The sequence below is a fragment of the Leucopleurus acutus genome (genome assembly GCF_964270905.1).
Source record: "Leucopleurus acutus genome assembly, chromosome: 3".
Taxonomy (NCBI): domain Eukaryota; kingdom Metazoa; phylum Chordata; class Mammalia; order Artiodactyla; family Delphinidae; genus Leucopleurus; species Leucopleurus acutus.
The window spans coordinates 32,593,627-32,618,562 of record NC_139145.1 but is presented as its reverse complement, the minus strand read 5'-3'; the positions used below and the strand labels follow the sequence as shown (position 1 = coordinate 32,618,562).

The 24,936-nt window shown below is 47.9% G+C and overlaps 1 protein-coding gene across 3 annotated transcripts in view; it reads left to right on the top strand.

Annotated features, from left to right (window-relative positions):
* The window catches only part of TENM2 (teneurin transmembrane protein 2), a gene marked incomplete at both ends in the record, with an annotated part of 1,201,679 nt that overhangs the window by 1,086,614 nt on the left and 90,129 nt on the right, over window positions 1-24,936 (top strand). For all 3 annotated transcript variants that reach the window (XM_082835729.1, XM_082835731.1, XM_082835730.1), the window contains 4 exons: window positions 14,439-14,649; window positions 18,944-19,063; window positions 22,343-22,604; window positions 23,353-23,620. In XM_082835729.1, coding sequence (XP_082691855.1) covers window positions 14,439-14,649; window positions 18,944-19,063; window positions 22,343-22,604; window positions 23,353-23,620 — 861 coding nt within the window. The remainder of the gene's footprint in view (window positions 1-14,438; window positions 14,650-18,943; window positions 19,064-22,342; window positions 22,605-23,352; window positions 23,621-24,936) is intronic.

Below are 24,936 nucleotides of genomic sequence, written 5' to 3'. Positions count from 1 at the left end.
AAGGCTGAAATATGCAGTCTTCAGCAGCTGCAAAACCCAGAGAGGGAAAGTAACTTCTTTAAGGCCACGTAGCAGGGTGGGGCAGATAGGAGCCAGAGGCTTAGTTTCCTGGCTTTAAATCCAGTACATGCTTCCCCCAAAGGGACCCAGTCACTATTCAGAGAACAGGTGCCTGGCATTGCTGGTTTGAGCCAAGATCTATCTGAGACCCACTAGGATGAACGGAGGAACCTCACACCTGAGAGTGAGCGCCTTCTTTAATTTGGCACCCCAGGTGGGCCTCCCTCGCCAGCTCCTGTCCCTGCCCTGCACAGACCTCTTCTCATTGATGGTGATGATGGCAAACACCTCCCCCACAAACAAGCCACACTCTTGGACAGAACCCCCCAAATCATTTAGTCATTCAACAAATATACACCGAGCCTCTCCTCTGCAGGAATGAACGAGACACGGAGACCCGCAAAGAATCCCCAGTCTCATGGTGGGTGAGGCATACGTGAAACCAGTCACTGCAAAGCTGTATCCTAAGTGTCCATGATAGACATAAGACCAAGGGGTGATGGCAGACCAGCAGAGGGACATTGAAGGCTTCCAGAGCCGGTAAAGCTTGAATTTTGAAAGCTACAGAGGAATTAGATTAGGCAAGAGAGAAGGGCATTGTGGGCAAAGAAAATGGCAAAGGCACAGAGGCCAGAGGCAGCAGAGCACATGTGGGGACATCTGAGAAGGCTCAGGGTGTGCAGAGTGGAGGAGGGAGAGGTTGGGGAAGCAGGTCTGGACAGACAGAGACAGGTCGTGTGTGCCAGGCTGGGCAGAGTGCACTTTACCCCAAGTATTGGCTTTACCTCCCTCCACTTAGCATCTTGGTCCCCAGAATCGCAACGACCCCTCTTCCTTCAAACTGATGTGTCTACTTGGATTATTCCTGAACACACATGCTCAGAGCAGGGAAGAAAGAAGGGCCTTTCCTTATGTTTCCTCATTGCCCCGTGGCAGGAGGAAGCAGCCTGGCAGGGTGGTAACGAGGCTTTGGGGTCAGGAAGCTTTGGTTCACGTCCTGGCCCCTCCACTGCTCCACAGTGTGAGCCGAAGCAAGTCATTCTCTCTCCCTCTCTCTGAGCCTCAGTTTTGTCCTCCGTAAAGTGGGGCTAATGACGGTTCCTACCTTATAGGACACTGTGAGGCATAGATGAGTTTATACGTGCAAAACACTTAGCACAGTGCTTCTGGTAGGTCAGTGGGCATCAGAGTCACCGGAAGGCATGAGCCTCTCCCCCAGTTTCTCGTCCGATAGGTCTGGTATGGGGCCCGCTGACGTGCATTTCTAGCGAATACCCAGATGATGCTGACACTTTGAGAACCACTGACTTGGCACAATATGTCCCCTTTAGAGGGGAGCTCGAGAGCCTGCAGTGAGTGATGTCTCCAGGCGTGGTGGCCCTGGGCTGCCTGATGGGGAGACAAGCCCAGATGGTCTGCTTCTCAAGGCAGTGGCGACTTGATTGGCATATGGACGCTGCAGACATCCCTGGGCTCACATCTCTGTGGCAGGTTCCCTGGCTCTCTCTCCTGCCACGTTTGTCCCTGCGTGTTGCCGCACAGATCTGTGGACGCACCCCTGTCTGGCCCCTCCAATCCCTATTCTTAATTATGAAGGCCCTGGTTTCTTAATGTCTTCCCACCTCCACCCAGATCATGCCACCAGCTTTGCTAGGCTGGGCTACTGTTCCTGCAGCTGCCAGTCTATCCCACACAGAGCCCTCAGAAGAATTCTTTCAAGAGTCAGGTCATATCACGCCTCTTCTGGTATTTTCCCAGGGTGTCTCATCTCCCGTAGAATGGCGTCCAGGTGCAACGTTGGCCATTGCTTTGCATCAGCAGATGCCTGCTTCCGTCTGATCTCATTTTGTCCTTCTATTCCTCTCCCTCCACTGGGCCAGCATCCACCATCCTGTTCTTCCCATAGCTCACAAAATACAGCCCAACCCTGGCCGTTTGCACCTGCTGTTCCCTCTGCCCAGAATGCTTTTCCCTCAGATGTTTCCGTGACTTGTTTCCTCATTTCATTTAGGTTTCTACCCAAACATGACTTCTTCAGAGATGCCATCCCTGGCTCCCCTCCAACCCTCTCCAACCCTTTGCCCTGCTTGACTTTTCTTCAAAGCACTATCACTCCTGCAAAGTCTATTATACATTTATTTGTTCATTGTGTCCCCTCTCGAATCTAGACCCACAACCTCAGGGTCCCTGTCTGTCTTGGTCAATTCCTTATTTAATGAATTGAAGAATGAAAGCTTTAATGAGAAGTATCTAGGATAAAAAGCAGTTGTCATTCAGTAGATTATTTTAGGATGAAAGAAACACATGCATACAGACAGTGACACCCAAGTCACTGTATATCACTGACACCATTTTCTCAATGCCAAGAAAATCCAAATGTACGATACACTGTTTGTTTCACTAAGACGTGAACACGTGATTCTGCTGCTTTTCACCTCTGTAGCCGGCTTTGCTCACCCAGTGTATCGGCTTCCTGTGGGCTGATGGCAGTAGGTAGGCAAGCTCCCTCCTCCAAGACAGGAGGAAAGGCAGGGGCGGCCAGGGATGGCTGTTGAGTGAGCCCAGACGTCCCACACGATGGCTTGCTTGGCCAGATGTGGAATAGTGAGGAAGCCAGAGTAAACAAATGGTTACTCTCCGCTGAATGCTTTTGCATAAAGCTTATTTAGTCTTTCACAACAGCTCTATTATGCTGATATGATTATTATTTCCATTTTACCGATGAGGAAGCTGAGGCTCAGAGAGGTAAAGTAACTAGCCCAAAGCCACACAGACAACGTGTTGCCGACCTCCAGATGCTGTGTTCATAACTGGCAATACAATACCAGCTCCTAGTACCGACGCAGCAGAGGGGATGTGAAGATTAAATGAGAAAATCTCTAGGGAGCGTTCAGCAGAGTGCCTGGAGTGTAGTAATGGCCGTGTTTAGGAAATTCATACTTCTGATTTCCCTAGTCTAGCAGGAAGTTTGTAGATAGCTGAGTCTGGTCCTTCTCCCAGTTGCAGGGCTGTGGGTATTTGTCTATTCTTCACACTGGTCATCAAAGCTGCTAATTCTCTCAGCTTTGGGGCCGGTCCTCCCACCTCCCCCCGCAAGAGACGGGATCTCTCCTCAGGCGGAAAGTCCCTGTTCCGGCTTGTTGCTCAGAGGTGTCGGTGGTGACAGCCCCTTTCCTTTCTGAGGGGCCCAGCAGGTCACTGCCTGGCACCCCCCCAGGCTGCCACCCCCGGCCGGGCCTGGACTCCCCGGCCATCGGCTCACTTCTGTCTGACCTGTCAGTGGGCTCTTGGAAATGGTGGTTGATGAGGTCAACAGGCGTGTGGGGTGGAGCAGACTGGGCTGGGAGAGGCCAGAAACAGCAGGGCAAGGGCGAGCATGTGGGGAAATCAGTGGCTGAGATCAGAGGCCCCTGCTCTCTGTTGCCACTGGTTTTTTGTAACAGGAAAGGGGGGAAGACAGCTGCAGGCAGGGTAGAAAGCCCCTGGGGATAAAAACATGGCCCTGGGCTAACAAGGGTGAGACTGTGCCAGAGAGGCCTGTCAGGGATGTCCAAGGTGAAAACTTTCTGATCAAGTGAGATCATTATTCCTTAAGCCTGTATCTGGGTTGTGGAGAAGCAGCAGTGGGAGGGGGTGGGGAAGAAGGGAGAGAGAGAGAGAGAGAGAGAGAGAGAGAGAGAGAGAGAGAGAGAGAGAGAGAGAGAGAGAGAAAGAGAGAGAGAGAGAGAGAGAGAGAAAGACCAAAAGAAATAGCAACTAGAAAAAAAATGTTTTCTGAAGGCTTGGCCTTTCCTTCCCCACATTCTGCAACATTCACAGGGAACCTTGATATGGCTGTGATCACTCACAGCCTCCTATGAAGAATGGAGGGTAGAAACCAAGAGTGTAGGCTTTGGAGGTGGACAGAGTAGGGGTGAATCACTCCTCCATCATTGACTTGCTGTGTGATTGTGGGCAAGGCCCTTAACCTCTCTGAGCCTAAGTTTCTTTATCTGCGAAGTAGAGATCACAGAAGCCTCCTCAAAGGGTTCTTGTGAGCCTTACTGGATGGTGTCTGGATAAGGTTGCATGATGCAGGCTGAGAAAGCACAGAGGAGCTTAAGCTGCTGGTGAGGGGGACAGCCCTGTGGTGGTCCACCCAAGTCAGAAGTGTAAGCTGGTAAACTTAGGAGCTGGGGCAGAGGGCAACGAAAACATTCTGTGTCCCAGTTTTCCAAAAAATAAATCGCCCTTCAGTATGTCTTTAAATTGTCCCTCTTCTGTTTGATGTAGTCCTGCCTTAACTAAAAGAGCTTGGTGCAGGCCCTAAGCATGTCTTAGGGGCAGGTACAACAAACAGCTCCTGTGTATCGGCCACTCGGAATGTTTAACGGTAACAGACCTATCATGGCAGCTGCATGTAGGATGTAACGTTGGAGTGCAGCAAACTGGGTTCAGAACCCAGCCCCACCATACAAAAGCTGCACGGTCTTAGGCGAGGTATTTAACCTCTCCCTATATCTGCGGTTCTTCATCTGTAAACAGCAGGGCTAATGATGCCTAGAGTTCTGGTGGTGATTTAGTGAGAGGATGCATGTAAAGCACTTAGCATGGTGCCTGGCACTTAGTAAGCTTTTCCTAAATGCCAACTATCGACGCTCATAACACATGGTTGCCATTAACACTTCATGGTCGTGCTGACCCCCCCGGGATCCTGTCACCTAGCACAGGACCCCTATGCTGAAATGCATTGGTTTGGGGGAGGCTCTGGGAGCCCAAGGACAGAGGCTCTGAGCTGATGTGCTAGTAGTGATGACATGGTTTGCATTGGGCCTGATCCTGCATTTTATGAGACAGTCAAGCCTGGCGCCGCCACTTGTGACCGTTGAATAGATGAAGGTTTGGCTGGTCCTTCCTGGGATAGAACCCCCAAACCTAGAGCTCTGTGTTCTCATGAAGTGCTCCCCAACCAGTAAGGCTGATTGCAGGGAGACTGTTGCAGGGAGATGCTGCAAGCCAAACGGGGTCCTTGGTCAGGAAGTGCTGCACACTCCATTGCAACAGTAAAGGGTCCTAATGCATATTCACTCATCAAGGGCGCTGAGAACTCCTGGTGTGATTAAACCAGTTGAACTGTGTTTAACCAGCATCTCCCAGACTGCATTTGACCACAGACCCTCCTGTCCCACCTCCCTTTCTATTTCAGGGAACCCCGATTAACATCCCCAGGAGGCGTAATTTGGAAAAGCTGGTTTAATTCCTGAGGGTCAGTTGTGCTGCTGTGGATATCTGAAAGGTGTTTCAATAATTCAGAGCAGGGGGTCTCGAGCTTTAGTGAACTAAGGAATCGTTGGGGCCTTTTCATTAAAATGCAGATTCCTAGTTTCCGCCCTCAGGAATTCAGTAGGTGTGGGTGACAACCGGGATCAGTATTTTAACATCACTGAGGTGATTCCAGGACAAGAAATCAGGGAGCACAACTTGACCAGTAGTGGTTTAGTGCCTGACTTATAGAAGTACGGTGCTCAGAACACCGGCGTCAGCATCACCTAGGAGCCTGTAAGAAATGCAGGCTCTCAAGCCCCAGTCTAGGACTACAGAATTAGAAGCTACAGTTTAACAAGTTCCCCAGGTGATTCTGATGCTGGTTAGAATTTGAGAAGCATTGGTTTTAAAGGGTTTGGTTAATAGTGTTTTGTTTTTTGTCCGTTTGTTTCATTTCTGATGAAGAACCATTCCAAAAAAAACAACAACAACAACTAGACACACACTTCAAGATCATTGTCATAAAATTTCTACCATCCTTTATCCCCACCCCCATTCATGTGGGGTCGACCAGATGCCCCAGTAGCTTCGAGGTAAAGCCAGAGTCATATCAAAGAGAGGTCTTACCTGGATCATATCCCTGCCTTCAGTAACAGTGCCTGGGTTGTCCTAGGAAGCCTTTGCTTTCTTTCCCACATCCATCCTGAGGACTAGGAAAGCCAGCAAAGCATCTCTCAGGGAGGCCTCCACTCTGCCAGATCTCTGGTTGGACATGATGGATCTTCCATTGCTAAGTTATAGGAAAAGCTGGAAGGTGCTTTGGGGGCAAGGATCCCGGGGCTTGGAATTCACAGACTGACAAAAAGAGTTGACAAGAAGCAAGAGGAAAACTTCCAACAGGGCTTCCAGAAGGAGTGCAAATACAATTTTACTTCTTGCAATGTTTAAGGATGGCGGTTGCCCTGTGGAGGGAGAGGCAAGATGCCTGCTGAAAGACAGTCCATCAGGCAGCCAGGGTATCAATGGCAGGTGAAACCTTCCAAATGAGCACACTGTCAGCCAATCTATTGCTTTAAAAGGTTGGCAATGCGGGAGACCTAACAGCGGCAATGAAGAACTAATCTCATATTGCCAGGTTAAATCAAGTCAGCCTTGCCCATTCCTTTCACTTCTTAGTTACATCAAGCCAGAATACTTTCAATTATCCCTCACTTCCAACTTGTCAGCAGGCATTGGGTAAAATGCAAATAGAACAGTGCCTTTCCCTGGTGGAGAGCAGGAAGTATCATCGAGAATAGCCTCCCTTTATTGAGTTCTTCCTCTGTGTTAAATGCAGTGCCTTCATCTTCTCATTTCACGGGGCCCGTCTTAGCATCTCCGTGCTCTCTGGTGACGTAGGTGCTATTAAGTCCATTCTATAGCTGGGAACACTGAGTCACAGGAGGTCAATCACTTGCCAAATTTACATAGCTAATGAATGATAGAACAGGTTTTAAAACCAGACCATTCTGACTCTAAAACCTGTATTATTATGTTATTTGTCTAACTAGGATAGGAGCCCAGTGGTTCCCTGAGCTTTGGAGTGCCCACCTTAAAATTTTCTAAGTGCTGTTCCAGTGGCAGGGACTGGCCAGGATCAGCAATGCTGTCTGGGAAGAGCACCCTCACCCGGACTAGGACCCCCATGAGCCCTGGGCCCTGTTTCTCCCTTTCAGGGTGCTCTCTGACCCTCTGCCTCTCCTCACCTCCACCCCCATGCATGTAGGGTTGACCAGATACCCTAAGGTGTTGGAAGATTTGCAGCTCTGAGCTATCTCAGGGTCCAATGCCTAGCCTCAATTCTAGAGGGCAGACTGGCAAGGCGATTGCTCCTGCTGGCTGAAGGAGTGTATGTTTTGCAAGCTTATGTAAGATCAGGCTGCCAGAATAATGCTGGTATGCTGATTTGGGAAACTCAAATTGTTTATATAGATAGGGGCCGGGCAGAAAAATATCAGCCAGGAGCCCCCCACACTTTCCTCACGGTCCTGCAGGAGCTCACCTTAAAACAAAATAACTCCCGAGACAAAACAAATGCTATGGTCGCCATATTTCTTCTTTACTCAAGAACCCCTTTATGCTGCTGGCTAAAATTCAGGAGCCTTCGGCTTTTGTCAGCCCTCCGAGAAGGGTGCTCTCCAGCGCCCCCTGCTCCCTCTTCATTTCCATCACAAAGAGCAGACAGCGCAGGACTCTCCCTTTTTGCCCCAGCTTGTTGCCTCCTGCCTTCTCGCCACTGCTTCATTGATTTCCCCAGCTCCCCACTGTTAACCGATCTCCCAAATAGCCCTAGGGGGACTTCCCTGGTGGCGCAGTGGTAAAGAATCCGCCTGCCAATGCAGGGGACACAGGTTCAATCCCTGGTCCGGGAAGAGCCCACATGCCGCGGAGCAACGCAGCCCGTGCGCCACAACTACTGAGCCTGCGCTCTAGAGCCCACAAGCCATAGCTACTGAGCCCACGTGCCACAACTACTGAAGCCCACACACCTAGAGCCCGTGCTCAGCAACAAGAGAAGCCACCGCAATGAGAAGCCCACTCACCGCAACGAAGCGTAGCCCCTGCTCGCCGCAACTAGAGAAAGCCCGCACACAGCAACGAAGACCCAACGCAGCAAAAAATAAAGAAAGAAATAAACTTATTTAAAATAGATATATATATAGCCCTAGGGTATATGGCATTCACCACCTTAACTCCCTGTATTTTTCCTGGGAAAATGACAATTTGGCAAGTACCTCACTCTGGGTGCGAAACAGACAAATATGATGCCAAGAAGACTCACAAAGAAGAAAAGAAGTAGAAATGACTGAGACACTTAGTAGGTTACTAGGTGCTCACAACTGTTCTCAGGACCTTATGTGGATTATCTTCTTTAGTCCTCCCAGTGCTCCTTGAAGCACCATCATCACCATCACCATCACCATCACCATCACCATCACCATCACCATCAGCATCCTCATCCTCACCATCATGCCTGCTTTGTACATAAGGGGAACAGGGCACAGAGAGGGTGATTATCTTGCCTAAAGTCAGTCTGTTAGCAAATACATAAAGTGCATCAACTTAAGTATACACCTTGATGAATTTTTATACACATATTCACCAGTGAAGCCAAGTGAATAAGATGAAGATCTAGAAAATTCCCAGAGCCTGAAAAGTCCCCTATATTCTTTTCCAGCTAATACCTCCCCGTTAAGGTGACCACAATTTCTAACTTTCTACTGTAATTCATGAACTTTGCCTGTTCTCGAGCATCCTATGCATGAAAGACTATGTAGTCGTCAAAGCCCATGTTTTACCCGGTCCACCCTACGGCCTCCTGACCCACTGAGTCGGGAAGGTAGATTTGGTGGTTGGTAGCCCCTCTCAGCAAACCATGGTCTGGGAAAAGTGGGGCTCATTTTTCAAATCAGAGCTGCTGCCTAGTTCCCAAACGAGTGCTGCATGCAGACGCTAGCAGCGCTATCCATGGCGCCTGCAGTGAATTGTGGGAGTCGATTTGTGCCACCCTGTCACAAAATAAAACTAAGAAAAGTAAATTTGGATCTTCCTCTGAAGCCTTTACCGCCCAAGGAAACCGGAGAGCTCATGCAGGTTGTAGAGGGAGTCACTTGCATACCAAGCTGCAGGGAACAAAAGGCACCCAAAACTGACCCAAATGCTTCCATCTGGATTCTCCCAAAGCTGCCCAGTGTACGAAGATCAAAGAGGAAATAAATGAAATAAACCTCCTCTCATTCCTGGAGACTTTGCTTCCGTGTAGGAGTGAGGCATGGACTCAGGCAGCCTTCCCGAGGCAGAAAAGCTGTGCATGTTTCAGCCAACTCGGAAATATTCAGATGTTTGCTGTGGCGTCTCTGTAACCTCTCTGTTCACCCGTGACCCCCTTCCCCCGAGTGTAGCATCGCTACACTAGTAGGTGTTCAATTAAGGCTTTGAGGTTAAATCTCTTGACTGTTTAGGAGCTCCTTAAAAAGTCTTGCAGGGCTTCCCTGGTGGCGCAGTGGTTGAGAGTCCTCCTGCCGATGCAGGGGACGCGGGTTCGTGCCCCGGTCGGGGAAGATCCCACATGCCGCGGAGCGGCTGGGCCCGTGAGCCATGGCCGCTGAGCCTGCGCGTCCGGAGCCTGTGCTCCGCAACGGGAGAGGCCGCCCAGAAGTACAACCTTGTGCCAGCAGTAAACAGCTGAAAGGGGCTTTGAGTCTCACAGGTAGATAGTATGGTCCTCAGCAGCCTGCCTTGCAGGGAATGAATTCCCAGGCATGTTGTTTCTCATGTTGATTCCTTTTCAGTTGTTCATCTCAAACAGCCACACACTCCCCCAGCTGTAGGAGCAGACAGGCCTTCAGAAGTGATTAAATCTCATGGCTGCTCACACTTTCCCAGCCTGATGGGTGTCCACTGCCCTGTCTTCAGCCTCCCTTTGGGAAGGAAACATCTCCTCCTTCCAATAATGAAGAAGACAAGGGTGACGATCTCATGGGTTGCCTTTTCCTACTTTTTCTCCAAAGCTGCCGTTCCGCCTCTTGGCTAACTTACTCGGCTTCTCTGAGCCTCAGTTTCCAGCTCTGTAGGATGGGTGATACCGTGATGCGGGGGGTGATATACAGTTGAGTGGGTGCTTGCTACACCAGGCACTCCTCCAAGTCCTGAATATGTAACAACTGCTTTCATCCTCCCAACAGCACCTTCTAATGTTATCATCTTCTTCATTTTGTTCATAAGGAAACTGAGGCACGGAGCAGTTAATCGTCCAAGGTCAGCAGATTGGTAGTCGCTGATCTGAGATTCAAACCCAGATACCCTGATCCAGAGTCTGCAGCTTAAGGGTTATATGATTCTGCTTTGTAAGGTTACCATGAGGATTTAAATCAAGAATAGATGTAAATCCTGTGCAATATATAGCATTTATTATTACCACCCATTATTATTATCTTATCACTATTTGAAAACATAGCATTCTTGCCAAGATGCAACCTACCTATAGCACATACCAGTGAATGGCTCTAATCAGGGGACATTCATTTCATTTATGTTTATGTCCAGTTTTTATAAATTGAAAAAGTGGAAAACTTCAGGGAGTTTCTGGTTATAGTAATACCTACTGTTCATTGAACACATACTGTATGCCAGACTGATACTGTATCTGTCGACTCCCTATCACAGAACCCTATGATATATGCATTGTTGTCACTCAGGTTTTTGTTTTTTGTTTTTTTTTGCGGTACGCGGGCCTCTCACTGTTGTGGCCTCTCCCATTGCGGAGCACAGGCTCCAGACACGCAGGCTCAGCGGCCATGACGCGTGGGCCCAGCCGCTCCGCGGCATGTGGGATCTTCCCGGACCGGGACACGAACCAGTGTCCCCTGCATCGGCAGGCGGACTCTCAACCACTGCGCCACCAGGGAAGCCCATCACTCCGTTTTAAAGGCAAAGAAATTGAGTTTCAGCCAGGTTGATTATCTTTCTAAGCTCACACAGCCAGGGCTTAGAGGATTCCACAGGCCAGGCTCTTACCCCTGACGCTGTATAGATTTTTTGGCTTTTTACCTTGGGAATTCCAATCCAAAGGCTTCAATGTAGCCTTAACCTGATTTCTGCGTCACGTTGCCAGAACTGTTATGAAAGATTCTCTGATTTTCTTTATCAAAAGCAAGACAAAGAATGCCTAACCTACCGTTCCCAGAAAGTTTCTGCACGTCCATATTTCTCTGAAGTGGCCATTACAATTAGCATATGACGTACGTGTGTGGAACACAGCCAGAGCTATGACTTAGCGTGCGTTCTAACAGAAAGCACCTAGATGATAGGCGGCGGCCACATCTCACAGAGTGGAGTAAATGAGGATGTTTATTAAGCAGATGCAGGGCACCACTGTGAGCCCTTGAGGAAGGCCTGGGTCACTTTCCCATAACCGCTGAGGCAGAATGGGGCCCTTTTCGAAGACTCTGCAAACCTCTCTCACCAGGAAAAAAAACCAAGCAGACAAACAAATAAGGAGGTGGATAAATAAAAAAATAAATCGTCCAGTGTCGTAGGGGGGCTGTGCCGCTTTCATGCCCCTGTTGAATGGAGACATTGGCAGCCTCTCAGGTCCTGAACTGGCAATTCAGAACAGTTTGATGGCTTGCTTGATTGTTTGCGAGATAACTGCAAGATTGTCAGTGACAGGGTAATTTACTGAAGATTGCCAGGTCAGACTCCATGCGAGGGGCTTGCTGGCATAAAGATGCGCTTCTCATGACTGACAGGCCACGGGGAGATTGGAGTGCCAGTTTCAAGTTCACAGTGTTGTCTGCAAGTGTTCGGCGGCAGCAGGCCATAATCACGAAACATGATGAGGTCATTACAGGCGTAACGTATGCTCACACTTAGTAATGGATAGAACCCCAAATGCGCCATCTCTGGAGCAGGTAAATGTAAATATGTAGGAGGAAATCATTTCTATCCTTTCTATCCCCTCTTTGTTAGCATTTGCCATCTGCTATTGCTGATGTGTTTGTAGGACATCTCCTGCCAGACGGGCCCTTGAATAAAAAGCCTGGGGTCAACAAAACAGTGGGGAGATTTGAGGTCCATGCTTTTGAAGCAGTCACAGTCACAGAAGGAGTAGCAGACTAGAGGGGGTTGGGAGAGGACAACGTTCAGTGCTTAATAGGCAAGACTGTCTATAATTCATTATTCGCCCCTGATGTGAGGCCCTCAAGCTGGTTGTATGGAAAGGGGTTGGGGGCGGGAGGTGGCACATTCCCAGCTTCAGGAGGAAAAGGCCACCAGAGATGGATGGAACTCCTCATGGGACGAGGCCGGTGGCCTTAAAGAACTCTGTAGAGCTAATAACAGTGGCTTTCTTCTCACCTGAGAAGTTTCTGCAGCGGCTGGATGAAGCACTGCCAGCATGTCTCAGCAGGATATTTTTAAATCTGAAGCAGGCATTCCGTGGTGGATTCCTTCTGTCTAATGAAGGCGCTCCATGGAAGGTGATGGTAGAGGCAGAATACTCTGCCTTTTTTATTTTCTATTCTTTTCTTTTTCTTATTCTGCCAAGGGCCCCGGGAGCCACTGGATGATCTGAACGTGGGTCTGACATGGTACCTCAGCATCATTCTGCTGCTGAGATACACTTCTCCAGCACCGTTTCTTGGGTCTGAGATTTGCGGGCCCCTGGGGGGCACCCGATTCAACCAGCACATCAGGCTGAGGTGCTCAGAGCCATGACTTTGAAAGTCTCTAAATTTCAGGCATGCATGCCTGCTCACCCTCCTGTGTCTGCGTTTCCAGAAAACTTTGTAAATCTAAACGTGTTACGAGGCACACGAGCAACATTTGCCCACGTGGAAGATGAGAGGCTAGTTTTAGTCATTGAAAGCTGAGCGGAACACACAACCTCCTAATTTGTTTGTTTGCTAAAAAGAAAGTAGTGCATTAAAATCATTGTACATTAATTGCTAAGTTACAGTGGAACTTTGGTGAAATTAAGTATGTCAATTTCATTAGTGGAACCAAACGTAAAGGGTAATGCCAAAAAAGTACGCTGTAGTAAATTTAAAGCACACAGCCAGGCCTCTGATTCAGTGTTCCAGTTCAAGTGTTTGTCAAGTCACAGCCCAGGGTTGGAGTGCATGTTTCTGTGATGCTAATTATGGCCCCAAAATGCCTCGCTATCAAATCAGGGAGTTACATGCAAGCAAGTTACTCTCCAAGCTCCTACGCTGTGTATTCAATCAATTCCCAGCAGAGTGAAGAAGGGTTGGCTAACTAATCCATTCTAATAGGAATTCTAAGGAGCAAACACTGCCCTAAACACCCTCATCCCCAGCCCTAACAGACATGTGAGGAATGGGAAACAGTCATTTACTCATTCAACAAACATTTGTTGAGTGCCTGATTCCATGGTTGGCACTAAGCGAGGCATGAATATAAAAACGAATACGACACTGTTCTTTTCAAAGAGCTCATTTTCCAGACAGGAAGGCAAGCATACGGAGACAATTAATTCTAGTACAAGCAAGTTGGCTTTAACAGCGGTCTCTAGTATGTCTTGTGCATTAGAATCACCTGAGAATCATGTTTAAAGTGCAGACTCCAGGACCTGCTCCTGGAAGCTGTGCCTGGGGAGCTCTGGGGTAGGCCCTTGATTCTCCCTACAGGATTGTGATGCAAAACCATTCTCTGAGAATCTCTGATTCAGGGACACACAGAACGGGAATACCTAAGCTAGCTCGGGCAACATCAGGAAGGCTTCCTGGAGGAGGCCACAGTCTGGGTCTTAAAGGATGAGTCATAATCTGTTTCCTCCACTATACTGTCAGCTCCTTAAGGACAGACACCATCATTCTTTGTTCTCTGTTTTATTTCCCGAACAGGGATGACACTCAAATGTTTGTTGAAGGGTAGATGAATAGGAATCAGCTCGGGAAAGAGGCGGAGGGGCAGGAATCTAGGCAAATAAATCAGAATGTTCAGAGTCCTGCAGGTATGGGGAAGGTAGTTTCAGGAGCACTTGGGGAAACTAATGGCTTAGTTTGTGGGTGCTCAAGCTAAAGCCATTTCTCCACATTTCCTGGAAAGTGTCAAACTCATCACCCTGGTTCTCCCACTAGTCAGCAGTACCCTCCCTGGCTTAGAGGGAGAAGGGACGGAATGCGTTTCTCCATTGAAGCAAGATTTAAGGAATCCCATGCGTTTTGACGACTCGCACACCCATTAGCACGGGCCCCTGAGATCTGGCAACAGGTAGTTCTTTTGCGCAATGTCGTTGAAGAGCACCATGTTTGTTTTTATTGCCAACCACTCAAATAATACTTGCTCATGACAGAAAAAGTAGAAATTCCAGAAAAATACAAGAAAGAAAAAGAGAGAAACACACTAATCTACTACCTGGGGATAACCATTTGTCCGCATTCTCAGTTATTTCCTTTCAGTCTTGTACTTCCTGTGAGTATATAGTGGAATTATCCTAGGCTTGCTGTGTGAAACCTGCCAATTCAGACCGTTGGGGAGGGTTGAGGCTGCTCGGGACAAGGTGTTAGCCTCTCAAAGCAGCTTTGTGCCATGATATCTGCTGACCCCTGGCTCTGTCTCTGCCCTTCCAGATGGCCTGGTGGACTGCCTGGACCCTGACTGCTGCCTGCAGTCAGCCTGTCAGAACAGCCTGCTCTGCCGGGGGTCCCGGGACCCCCTGGACATCATTAAGCAGGGCCAGACAGACTCACCCGCAGTGAAGTCCTTCTACGACCGCATCAAGCTCCTGGCCGGCAAAGACAGCACCCACATCATTCCTGGAGACAACCCCTTCAACAGCAGGTAGGCGCCCTTCTGTCCCCGCAGGTGGCTGAGGTCGCTGCTTCCCCTTCCTGTCCAAGCAGGAGGAAGTGCTCCTGGTTTTTCTGTGGGCCTAGTTGGCCTGGAAACTACCCCATGGGAGCAGCTCCCTGCTCTGGTTCATAGAAGGCCCTTTCCTCGCTGTGGGTCAAGCGCCAGAGCAGAGTCCTGGTCCCTCTATGGGATTTGGCCACCTGCAACCCAGAACCTGCTTAGAGACACCTGTTGATTGCCTGGTTTCTAGATCATTTTTACGATCTATTATTTTATGACATTATTGTTACAGTAAATCTCCTTTTAGAATACCTCTCCTTGTGGCTCTTATTTGATCATCCCTGAAATATTTCATTCAACAGAGTATTTTCTAAAAGCAGTTCTAAACTTAATAACACAACTTAGCATTTGCGGCATCTTAGAGTCAAGATGATGCCAGTGGCTAGAATTTACTGAACGCCTGTGATGAGCTAGAGACTTGAAGCAGATTGGCTGTAATCCTCACAGTCACCCACCCCATCAGCGGCATCTGCTAATTGCCGAGTTTGTGCTAGACATTGTGCCGGTGCGTGTCCCCTTCTCATTCCAAAATGGCGGGGGGTAGGGGTGGGATGGGGGTTTCTCTTGAGTTTCCATTTGCTCTCAGTCGCTAATGTGAGGCTTATGAGTATTCTAGAGGCAAATTCTGGATTTATTTTGCAATCAGCTTGGCCTCTCCTCTCCCTCCCACCACCGCCAGGGCAGGTTAGACGTGTACCCCTGGAGAACAAAGCAAGGGGAAGAGTTGGCTTTGAGATACCCCCCGGCCCGTTCTGTCTTCTAGGCACTGTTTCTGATTCTGAGGGCGGAAGGAAGGCTAGGAGAGGCAGGGATGTTCTGCAGGCCTGCCTGCACACCTCTGATCTCACTCTGGGTCGGACTGGGTCCAGATAACGCTGGTGTCCGCAGATGTGAGGCTGGTGGGTGTGATCTTCTTGGGGGCACCCCTTCTCATGGAGAAATAAGAACTGGGAACCTCTAGGAACTAGGAACTTGTCCCTGCCCCCTTACCCCTCTGACAGCCCTCTTCATGCCGTCTTTCTCTTAGTTTTCTTCATCCTCACTTAGGTCTGGGCAGACCCTGAAGCAACTCGGGAAATAACACTGCTTAAGCAGACTTCTCGCTGGCGAAGGAAATACCAGACTTTACTTCTTAGAGGAGCCCTTACCCTTATAAGTGATTGTCTTGGAGCCTCCCTCATTAGACTTTGGGGAGGAAACATCATCAGGCCATGACTGAGACTCCGCTCCTCCCTGGGAGAGCCTGGCGAGGGTGGGACGGGGAAGTGGTGGGTAATGGTACAGCCAATTAATTCTACAGCCCCTTAGAACTCTCTGGGAAGCTGTGCAGCCCCAATTCCCGGCAGCTCTTTGACTATGAGGGTTCTTAATGAGGTCACCGTGGGCCAGCAACTTTAGCCTCTGCCTGTTCTGGTTTTACTAAAAATAAAATAGAAAAGAAAAAAATAATCTCAGCCCTTGTCTATTTCAGCCACCCCCACCCCCGCAACACCCTCTAGCTGTGTCATGTTAGGCAAGTTATTTAACCTCAAACTTTATTTTCTTGATTGTTAAAATTAAATCAATACGTACAGATTATACTACACACAGTAATATTATTTTAATATGAGTAACCCTCAAAAAAATAAACCACAGATCTCGGAACAAAAATATATTTTCTCTGCTTATTAAATCCCGGTTCTGGGACGGGGATTGTGTAGGTATGTTTCTTTTTAATTATGAACATAATTCCCATTGCCAGAGACTCATGACAGGCCCTTGCACTAGTCCATGCGCATTTCGGTGAGGTCTGCGTACAGTTTGCTTAGACTGTAAGGGCATCTTTCAAAGGCTCGTGCTCTGTTTCAGTCGGCTTCCTATTAACATTTTATTATTTCTACCCTAAATCCAGTAATTTCCTCATCTCCTCTTCATATTCTTTCTTCACTTGTGCCTTGAAAATCAGTCTTCTCCTCCTCACCAGTAGTTACCACTCCCAGAAGGCACCCTGAGTTAGAGGCAAGATGTAGGGAGCAGGCAGGGGCTCCGGAATATTTGGTAGACTATACCAGCCCCAGAGATCTGGGCAAAAGAAGCTTGCTTTAGAGAAAGCTCCACGCTCCAGCATGTCGGCTTGGATCCATAATTCAGAAATGCAAAATGTTACTCCAAGACATAGGTTGAAGTTCACCAAGCATGTGAATTTCAGTGCATTATCCTCTGACAAATAATGAAAGACAAAGCTAGGAGTAAAGAAGAGCTGAATTCAAGACTGCTAAGAAGGCGTTTCCCCTAGATAATGGCATACAAAAATAACTAAAATGCCTGGACTCCACCACTATAATTTATAGAGCAGATCTCACTATCTAGATAATGTGATAATTGTTACACACCAATAATCATAAATAGAAACGAACTGATAGCATGTCTTAGCTGAATCTTTTCTGCGAATTGACTGCCTAGAGACGATAGGAAGCCAGCAGCAGTGAAGAATTAGGAAAACTGAGGGTAGAAATCACAGGCAACCCAGCTCCCCTTATTCCCATGGCACTCTGCAAAGTCTTATGCTACAGGAATGATTTGAAAGAAATAACAGTTGTATAAAAAAGTGGAGGGGAAAAAATACTCCACTGTGGGATGTATTCCCAATTTTGTTTTCTCATCACAAGCAGCTTGCACCTTGTGGTCATCAACACACATCACTGATTTTAAAACAGTGTCTAGGAAGGCCTGAAAGAAATCTTAGTCTGAGCTAAGATAAGGAAATGGAATTGAACGAAAGAATTATTTTCATAAATTAGTTTTCCATTTTCAAAAGACTGTATAGCATTGTGGTTGGAACCAGCTAAAAATGGAATTCATTTGATAGGCAGCCAGTAGCAGACAATTAGAGCTGTCAGTGGAACAGTCTAAACCCTCCTGAGATCACCAAGGGGTCGGAGTTGAACAGTTGGGGGGATTGCTAATAAAAAAGAGAGGCGCTTGGAGGAGAGCATCCCTCCAGTTTTGGGTTCACCTGGGAGTGCAGAAATAAGTGCGTTCCAAAAATCGAGCAGACTTGGACAAGATTCTGGCAAAGAACGGGTCAGCTTGATTACCTGGTCCAGAAAGTGGGAGTGTGTCCAAGAATCTGGACGCCTGAGAACCTCTCTGCCTTCTCCAAATTGCCCAGTGGCTTGAAGGCCAACAGTACAGCTGCAAACCTGCCTGGTAGGCTGGAAACTTAGTACAAAAATGGAACTCCTCATGAGCCCATTTCTCTATGAAGTCAGGAGAATTCAGGTGAAGGGAGGCGTGTGCATTCTCTCTGCGTGGATTTCGAGGAGACTATTGTGGCATCTCTGTTGCTTTATGGGATTTCCCAGAAGGAGCTGGTTGAATGCTGGCATCTTTGGGAAAGTTCTAATTACTGTGATCTGGAGAGGGGGGGGCTTTCTCTCATGGTGGCAAAAAGTTGAGAGGTATATACCACCTCCCCGCTCCCCTGCCCCAAATCCTGGTAGCAGGAATTTGATGGAAGAGAAATACATAGTTACATGGAATCCAGAATCCAAGATACTTCTACCAGAAAAAAAAAAAAAAAAAAAAAAATCTCTAATGTTCTCTTTTCCTCAGGATGGCACGGATTGTGAGAAATTTTGCTCTTAAAGGGCAACAGAAAAAATAATGTGTGTATATGTCCCAGCCTCATAGAAAACCTTTGTGTGCTCCCACCACCCAACCCCCCACTCCCTCTGTCATCCCAGCCTGGAGGAGAAGAGTAACAGTGCCTTCCTCCACGGCCAAGAAAGGAAATGAGTAGGCAGATGGGGAAGCTCTCACCCGAGGATAATACTCTCCGTGCCAGGCTAAGGCACAAACATGAGTGATGAGGGGCAGCCTGAAGCTCGGGCCAAGCAAAAGGCAAGTGATGTCAAGACACAGAGTGAGGCTGAGGGCCGAGGGAGTGTGCGCAGGGGACCCCATTGCCCAGCAGAATGACTGAAGATGCTGCCCGTGGATTTCACCCCAGACTGTTGCTCGGGGAACGCCAGCCTTGAGACATCCCTCTGGCCCACATCTCTCATGGAGATGTGATTGTGTGAAGCCAGAAGTTCATGTTTAAAGGTCTCGTCCTTGCCTTAGGGACCAGAGGAGGATGGGGGGGGGGGGTGGGCAATGGGGAAGGGGAACTCTACGACGCTCCCTTGTCCCCTTGTTCTCCTGCCTGGGGCTCAAAAGCTTGTGTTTCTCTTTCTCTCAGCTTGGTTTCTCTCATCCGAGGCCAAGTAGTAACTACAGATGGAACTCCCCTGATTGGTGTGAACGTGTCTTTTGTCAAGTATCCAAAATACGGCTACACCATTACCCGCCAAGATGGCACGTAAGTAGCTTTATGGGGCCCCACTTACTTAGGACTGAGGCTGCAAAGAGACAGATGGTGCTGTTGGCTTGGAACCACGTGCCTCTCCCTTGTGGACCGGGGGGAGACCCACCAGGCCAGATCTCTAGGGAGAATCCCCCCTATATATATATATATATATATATTTTAGTATGGTCTCAGAAATGGAAAATAACTAGAATGGCCAACCTCTCCAGGGCTGCCCACAGCAATGCTTTTTCCATGGCAGGTAAATGCTTTTCCGTGAGAGAGAGAGAGAGAGAGAGAGAGAGAGAGAGAGAGAGAGAGAGAGAGAGAGAGAGAGAGAGAGAGAGAGAGAGAGAGAGAGAGAGAGGGAGAGAGAGAGAGAGTGTGTGTGTGTGTGTGTGTGTGTGTGTGTGTGTGTGTGTGTGGCGGAGGCCAGAAGGAAGGGAGAGTAGCTCTTGGAACCTCACTCCTATTTTATTTTAAATCAAAGGCAGTGCGGGGTGACGAGGAGCCACATGCCACAGTGTCCTGTGGTGAACCCCTTCTGCTTTCATCTGTGGCTTTAGGAGTTGTGTTATTTTTGCTCCTGTTTTGAGGGGGTGGGATGTAATCAGAGAAGCCTAATTAGATACATTTAGCTGTCACCCTGCGGTGTGAAGGAGGCAACCTTTCCCTATTATCCTCTGATTGAAAACCCGCACCCATGCAGCCTCCACCAAGATGAAAGCTGTCGTTTCCTTAATCCGTTGGGCATGGACTTGAAATTTAAAGAAAAAGATAAAAAGAAGAAACGAAATCTGTGGGAAGGGGAAAACAACTCACCCACCCTAGCCTTAAAACACACACAGACACGCTATTGTATTCTATTCCAAATGAAAGAGGAGACGGTGGATGCAAATCTGATGCAACACTTTTTCTATAAAACTGGAACCTGGAAAATCATGAACGTATCATGTGCTGTGAATCTTGCCTTTCTCTGGTGAAGAATCTGGTCTTTTTTTCTAATGTCCTAAGGTAGCCTTGCGGGTAGTTTCAAAAATCACCAGCCCACAGTAGCCCTGCCCTCCTATTTTCACCCGTGAAACCAAATAGTCTCGGTATTCACCAGGCGCAGGCAATCCTAATTAGCTGAAAGCACTAGGACTGTGAAGGTGTACCATGCCGAGCTGCCTCGGTGCTTGTTCATTCTCAGAAGCCAGTGTTCTTGCGCTGTAAGTCCTGTGACGACACCAGAGGACATTTCTGAGTCCTCGGTCTGAGGTTCCTCACCACCTTATGCTGCCCGATCCCCCTCAGCTGCTTCCTGACTAATTATCGCCTAAATCCACTTCCCAGTTCATCTATCCAACCTCATGGATCAGTGATTCTTCAGCTTGTCCAGGTAGCAAAGCCCCGGAGGTCACAGGATGTGTTTGGAAATGCTCCGAGGAATCCCACAATCTGTTGTGTGGTGGTGTGTGCCACAGACATGGGTGGTTTGATGCTATCATCCCAACGAGGAACAATTTCACTTCAAAACATTTGACTCTCCTGTACCCTCTACAAAACCATCCCCGGGCATCCCTGGTGGTGCAGTGGTTAAGAATCTGCCTGCCCATGCAGGGGACACGGGTTTGAGCCCCGGTCTGGGAAGATCCCACATGCCGCAGAGCAACTGACCCCGTGCACCACAACTACTGAAGCCCTTGTGCCTAGAGCCCGTGCTCCACAACAAAGAGAAGCCACCACAATGAGAAGCCCGCGGGCTACAACCAAGAGTAGCCCCCGCTGGCCGCAACTAGAGAAAGCCCACGTGCAGCAACGAAGACACAATGCAGCCAAAAATAAATAAATTTAAAAAGAAAAAGCGTCCCCAGCAGCGTGCGTGTCCCAAAATAAAATATAAACAAACTAATAGAATAAACTCTTCCACCATGATATTTACCTTACTATTCATATGTTCCATGTTCACTCATTTTACGTCTATTGAAAAACACTAAAAGTGTTACCAAAATTCAGTGAAGCCAGTGAGTCCGTATATTTTCACTGAGTTTTTACTGTGATCCAGGAACTCTGCTAGTTGCTGGGGATTCTGAAGTGTATACAAGGGAGTACCACTGCCCTCAAAGAGTTGAGATCCCGGCGGAGGAGTAAAGCACAAAATCGAGAGACTTCTCTCCATTAACGTTCTTTTCCATTAATTGGGGAAGAACTACCTTTATTTTACTTCACTAGTAACGTACTTCCATCCAGCTCTGGAGGAAAACAGGAATATAGTTTAAGAACGATTGTCAAAAATATCAGAAATAGTAAGAACCATTTCATCCAAGTGCCAAGTAAATTTGTGTTTTGGAAAAAAGTATCAGAAACAAGGCAAAATGGATGAAGGGGGTTAAAAAGTCCACACTTCTAGTGATAAACAAGTCCTGGGATGTATGTATAACATGGTGACTGTAGTTACTATTACCACACTGTATATTTGAAAGTTGCTGAGACAGCGTAAAAGTTTTTAGCACAAGGAAAAAAAATTGTAACTAGGTGTGGTGATGAACGGATTTATGGTGGTGATCATCTCACAATATATACAAATGTTGAATTATGTTGTACACCTGAAACTAATACAATATTATATGTCAATTGTATCTCAAAAAACGTTAAGGTTCTGTGAAACCAACAGAAACAGTACAGGTCGATGAAAAGAAAGCTTTCATGAGCCCCTCCCTGTGTCCTAGAATCGAATCATTGTAACTCCACGATGTAGTGAAGACTCCTCTTAGCCTAGCACGATGCTAAATGCTTTACACCTGGGCAGGGGGGAGGAGGGGGACATACATTTTCTGTAAAGGGCCAGGTAGTATCTATTTTAGGCTTTGATGCCATATGCTTCCTGTTAAAACTACCAGGCTCTTCCACTGTAGGTCAGAAACAGCTGGAGAGGATAAGCCAATTAATGGGCGTGGCCGGGATTCCAATAAAACTTTTTACCAAAACAGGTCGTGGGCCGGCTTTAGCTCATGGGCCGAGTCGGCTGACCCCTACTTTGAATTCATCACCAAATTTCATCCTCTCAGCCACACCGGGACATTGGTACAATTATTTCCATTTCACAGATGAAAAAACGGGGACTGAGAGAGGGTTAGCAACTTGCCCACAGTCACACAACTAGTAAGTGGTAGAGTTTGGGTTCCCACGAAGCCCACGTTCTTCTCCTGCCTGCTCTGCCCCTCCCACTACTTTAAGCCTGGAGGTCAGAGCACCTACCTGGTCTGCAGGTGAGTTCACCCCTCTCAGTGAGCTCACTTACCCCCTCTCCAGGTTTGACCTGATCGCCAATGGCGGCGCCTCCTTGACCCTGCACTTTGAGCGAGCCCCGTTCATGAGCCAGGAGCGTACCGTGTGGCTGCCGTGGAATAGCTTTTACGCCATGGACACTCTGGTGATGAAGACAGAGGAGAACTCCATCCCCAGCTGCGACCTCAGTGGCTTTGTCCGGCCGGATCCAATCATCATCTCCTCCCCGCTGTCCACCTTCTTCAGCGCTGCCCCTGGGCAGAATCCCATCGTGCCTGAGACCCAGGTAGGAGCACCGGGTACCAGGGTGGGACTCTCAGTACTGCCCTGCCCCAAACTGGCTGGCTGACTTCCTCCCACCATCTCTCTCTGCCTGGATAAGCCAGAAACTAATATTAAGGGGAGGGGCAAAAAGTAAGAACGCAGTAGAATTTGTAGTCACTGGAGAGAAAACTGAATCTCTCCTGGACATTCCGGATGTTTCCAGACTTTAGCAGTCACTGGAGCTTTTAATAGAATAAAAACAATACACATATGTGCAACGCACCTGCAAATTGCTTTTTATTCCTGTTAGTCACAGAGATACGTGATAAGAGGCGCTTTAATGATCTACATCAGTGTTACGACAGAGGGCATATTACATTATTGCCTCCCTGTTGCTTTATAGCAATTGTCGGTGGAAGTTGCAGGTTCATATAATTACAGCCTCTTGTGGCCTCCTTGCATGCAACTAGCAATAAAGCCTGCTGTTCTTATTTACATCTTTTGCCAACAGTGTGGTTTTAAAAAGAAACACAACAGTGACCAAGAATAATTATTAATCCAAAAATCATAACCTCAGCCACTTTGCTCCGTAGTGCAGGATAAAGTTTTGGCTGTCGGGGGGTTTTTTTCTCTTCTCAGCCATGGAACGTGGTTCTTGCACTGCCCCGTAAGGCGTGGGGGTGGTAGCAGACAGGTAGCCTTGGGTTGCAAGCAGTCCAGCTGCCGGGGTGCCTTTGATGCAGTGTATCTAGCTTGCGTTTCCTCCCCAGGTTCTTCATGAAGAAATTGAGCTCCCTGGTTCCAACGTGAAGCTTCGCTACCTGAGCTCCAGGACCGCAGGCTACAAGTCGCTGCTGAAGATCACCATGACCCAGTCCACGGTGCCCCTGAACCTCATCAAGGTTCATCTGATGGTAGCTGTAGAGGGGCACCTCTTCCAGAAGTCATTCCAGGCCTCTCCCAACCTGGCCTACACCTTCATCTGGGATAAGACGGATGCCTATGGCCAAAGGGTCTACGGACTCTCTGACGCTGTTGGTATGTTTCAGTTTATTGATTCTTGGATTTAGGCATGCATTAAATCAACCTGTATTTATTGAGTTCCTAGTATGTGCCAAGAACTATTCTAGTAGCTAGGGAGGCAGTGGTCCATAAGCAGACAAGCGTCCTCTTCCGTGCACTTCCTATTCTACTGAGGGATCGAAATAATAAACACAGCCTGGACAAGAAAATATCAAGCAGCGTTAGGTGCTAATATGAAAATAAAAATGTGTTGTATACTGGGGAAAAGGGGCAACGGTGGGTGGGCGTTCAGGGAGGGTTCCTCAGCAGATGATGTTTAAACAGAGGCTTGAACGAAAAGGAGCCGTGTGAAAATCAGGAAAAGAGCATTCTTTTCCTGGCAGAAAAAGAGAAGAGGGAGGTGTTTTTGAAGGACAGACATAGGCCAGTGTGGCTGGAATGTAGTGGACAGGGAGACTATTTGAGATGGGGAGAGAGGTGGGCAGGGGCTCGATCATGTTCCAGAGAGAACACTCTCAGGTGGCACAGAACCAGAGAACCAGAAGACGGAGCTAGAGAGGGGCTGAAAGCCACATGCTATGTTTCAGGCTTTGCCTCTGAGGGGATCACGTGATTTCCCACTTGGGAAAGACCAACATAAGAGAAGGGTCGTATCGTTATCGGTCTTTGAAGAGTTGTGAGCTGTGGATTCATGTCAACCTACCCAGTGTATTTTCTTCCTTGTAGAAAGCTGTCTGGGATTCATTAAAATCCAGAATCCTGTATTTTCTTCACCAGTAGGCTTGTGGTTTTCAAGAACGGCAATAAGTTACCAAAATAAGAAACCAGCAAACTCAGAAATTTTCACTGTAATTGACAGCCAGTGTTCATCAGACACTCCCTTGCCGCAGAGCATTGTGCTTAATCCTTTGTCTTGGATTAATAACCCTAATTAATTATTATTAGGGTTATTAATCAATAACCCTATCAAGTAGACCCTCTCATAATCCCCATTGAGCAGATGGGACCTGAGGGAGAGGGTAAGCAAGTTGCCTAAAGTCACAGCCCTAGCAGGCTACACATGCTCAGAATATTGCCCTTGCGGTCTGCTTCGTCAATGGGTAGAGTTAATAACTTAAAGACAGTAGTAAGTTATCGGAGTAACGAGTGCATTTAAATATAAACAGTGGCTAATTTAATAAATATTATGTCAGGCTTTAGCCAATATCAAAATGATAGCCGACATCAAAAAGAAGACTGCATATCATAATGTACCGCATGGACTCCAGCTCCTACCATTATCAACACATCTTGTTTCCTCCTTACCTTCATCCACTCCTCCGCCTCCCATA